Source organism: Gracilinanus agilis, chromosome 3 (assembly GCF_016433145.1).
Source record: "Gracilinanus agilis isolate LMUSP501 chromosome 3, AgileGrace, whole genome shotgun sequence".
Lineage (NCBI taxonomy): Eukaryota > Metazoa > Chordata > Mammalia > Didelphimorphia > Didelphidae > Gracilinanus > Gracilinanus agilis.
In genome coordinates this window covers 86883285-86885582 of record NC_058132.1, presented here as the reverse complement: position 1 = coordinate 86885582, position 2298 = coordinate 86883285, and the positions used below count along the sequence as shown (strand labels likewise).

Here is a 2298-nt window from a genome sequence, read left to right as displayed (position 1 = left end):
TTTGTGCATATATTTATATGAATGTGGTTTTATATCTGCATATGTATATTAGCAAATGTGTGTATGTACATACATGCTTGTAGACATACATGTAGAAGTATGTATATGCATATTTGTGTGTATGTGTAACAGTAGATAGGATGAGACTTTACTCCTGCAGGGAATTTCTTAATCAATGGCATCATAGATTCATTTGAGAATTTATATATTGCATGTATTAATGTATGTACATACTTTTCCCCCACAGAATGTAGCTTCTGGAGGGAAAGGACTTTCATTTCTCTATATCCTCAGCTCTCAGAACTGTACCTGGTAAATAACAGTGCTTAATAAAGGCTTACTGACTTGTTTGTCTTCTTTGTTTTTACATATAATATTAATTAATTCTTTCTCTTTCCCATAAGAACTCAAAGAATATCTATGCCAGAGGACTGTGCACCATGCTACTGTCTAACAGTTCTTCCACTGAAGTTTCTGAGTTCCTCTTGAATTGTTTTGTTAGATCTCCAAGCTTGCAGCGCTGGCTCTCCCTGCCCCTAAGCCTGCTCTTCCTTCTGGCTATGGGAGCCAATGCCACCCTGCTGATCACCATTTGGCTGGAGGCCTCGCTTCATGAACCTATGTACTACCTGCTCAGCCTGCTCTCCCTGCTGGATATTGTGCTCTGCCTCACAGTCATCCCCAAGGTCCTGTTCATCTTTTGGTTTGATCTCAGGGCTATCAGTTTCTCTGCCTGCTTCCTCCAGATGTACATCATGAATTGCTTTCTGTCCATGGAATCTAGTACCTTCTTGATAATGGCATATGATAGATATGTTGCCATCTGCCATCCCCTGCGCTACCCATCCATCATTACTGATCAATTTGTTGCCAAGGCTGCCATTTTTATAGTGGCCCGGAATGCTCTTGTTACTGGACCCATCCCTATTCTTTCAGCTAGGCTGAACTACTGCCAGTACAATGTCATTGAGAATTGTATTTGTGCCAATTTGTCAGTGTCCAAACTTTCTTGTGATAATGTTACACTTAACCGCCTCTACCAATTCATTGCTGGTTGGACTATGCTTGGTTCTGATCTCATTCTCATTTTCCTTTCTTATATATTCATCTTACGTGCTGTTCTTCAGCTAAAAGCTAAAGGTGCTGCAGCCAAGGCCCTGAGTACCTGTGGCTCCCATTTCATCCTCATCCTCTTCTTCAGCACCATTCTTCTGGTCTTTGTTCTCACCCATGTAGTCAGAAAGAGAGTTTCTCCCAATGTGCCCATCTTGCTCAATGTTCTGCACCATGTCATCCCAGCAGCTCTCAACCCCATTGTCTATGGGGTTCGGACTCAGGAAATCAAGCAGGGAATCCTAAAGTTATTGAGAAAGGGAATGTGAAAAGAAACATAAAGAAAAGCCATTGAATTTTTGGGATAAAAAGATCCAAGTGCAAAAAAGCAAAAAACAACTTGAATAAGAGACTTCCTCTCCAATTCTAGCTCTACTCAAAATTAAAATAGTGAGGCCTCTAAGCAGCAAAGGTTAGTCTTTCTTCAAACTCTTACTGTTTCTTATTAATTTGTTCCTATCTTTCTTTATTTCCCTCATATTTCCTTCCCTTAAATACATCTTACAACAGGACCCACAGCAGCTAAACATCTACAAGGAAATCTTTGAAGGGAGAGAATTCAGTTCTACATCAGAATACTTTTGGTGAATACAATTTCCCTAGTAATAGTTAAGATTATGAAGAATTAATTTGTTTGAAGACTTGTCTATCACACCACCGATATGAAGACTTTATATGTCTGAAAACTTGAAAATTTCAATAGGTTTTTAGTTGAAACTCAAGAGAGAAGGCAATTATCCACATTAAGCTGCTCTGCAAAATGACAAAGATAATGTTAGATATAACCAAAGAATCAAAGTAAAGGAAACAAACAATACTCAGGAGAAGGAAGAAGACTGAAATAATATTGATGATTTCTGTCGTCAGTGCACAAATTTTGTAAAAAGTAAATTAAATATTTATCTGAAAGAGGTAAATGTCACCTCAAAATCATCATTAAGACCCTGGTGGAGTATGATGAATCACTGAAATATAATGATATAAGGATGTAATTTATTAAAAAAGAATGTGGGGCAGCTGGGTAGCTCAGTGGAGTCAGAGTCAGGCCTAGAGACAGGAGGTCCTAGGTTCAAACCCAGCCTCAGCCACTTCCCAGCTGTGTGACCCTGGGCAAGTCACTTGACCCCCATTACCCACCCTTACCAATCTTCCACCTATGAGACAATACACTGAAGTACAAGGGTT

At 39.3% G+C, this 2298-nt stretch overlaps 1 protein-coding gene across 1 annotated transcript; it reads left to right on the top strand.

Moving 5' to 3' along the window:
- Window positions 1-440: 440 nt before the first annotated feature.
- LOC123238651 (olfactory receptor 56A3-like) lies at window positions 441-1382 on the top strand. Its single transcript, XM_044665856.1, has one exon. It carries the CDS (start codon window positions 441-443, stop codon window positions 1380-1382), a length of 942 nt encoding a protein of 313 aa, XP_044521791.1.
- The last annotated feature ends 916 nt before the right edge of the window (window positions 1383-2298 follow it).

Excerpts from the sequence above, each read along its gene's own strand:
- LOC123238651 (XM_044665856.1), top strand. The coding sequence starts at position 441 with ATGCTACTGTCTAACAGTTCTTCCACTGAAGTTTCTGAGTTCCTCTTG.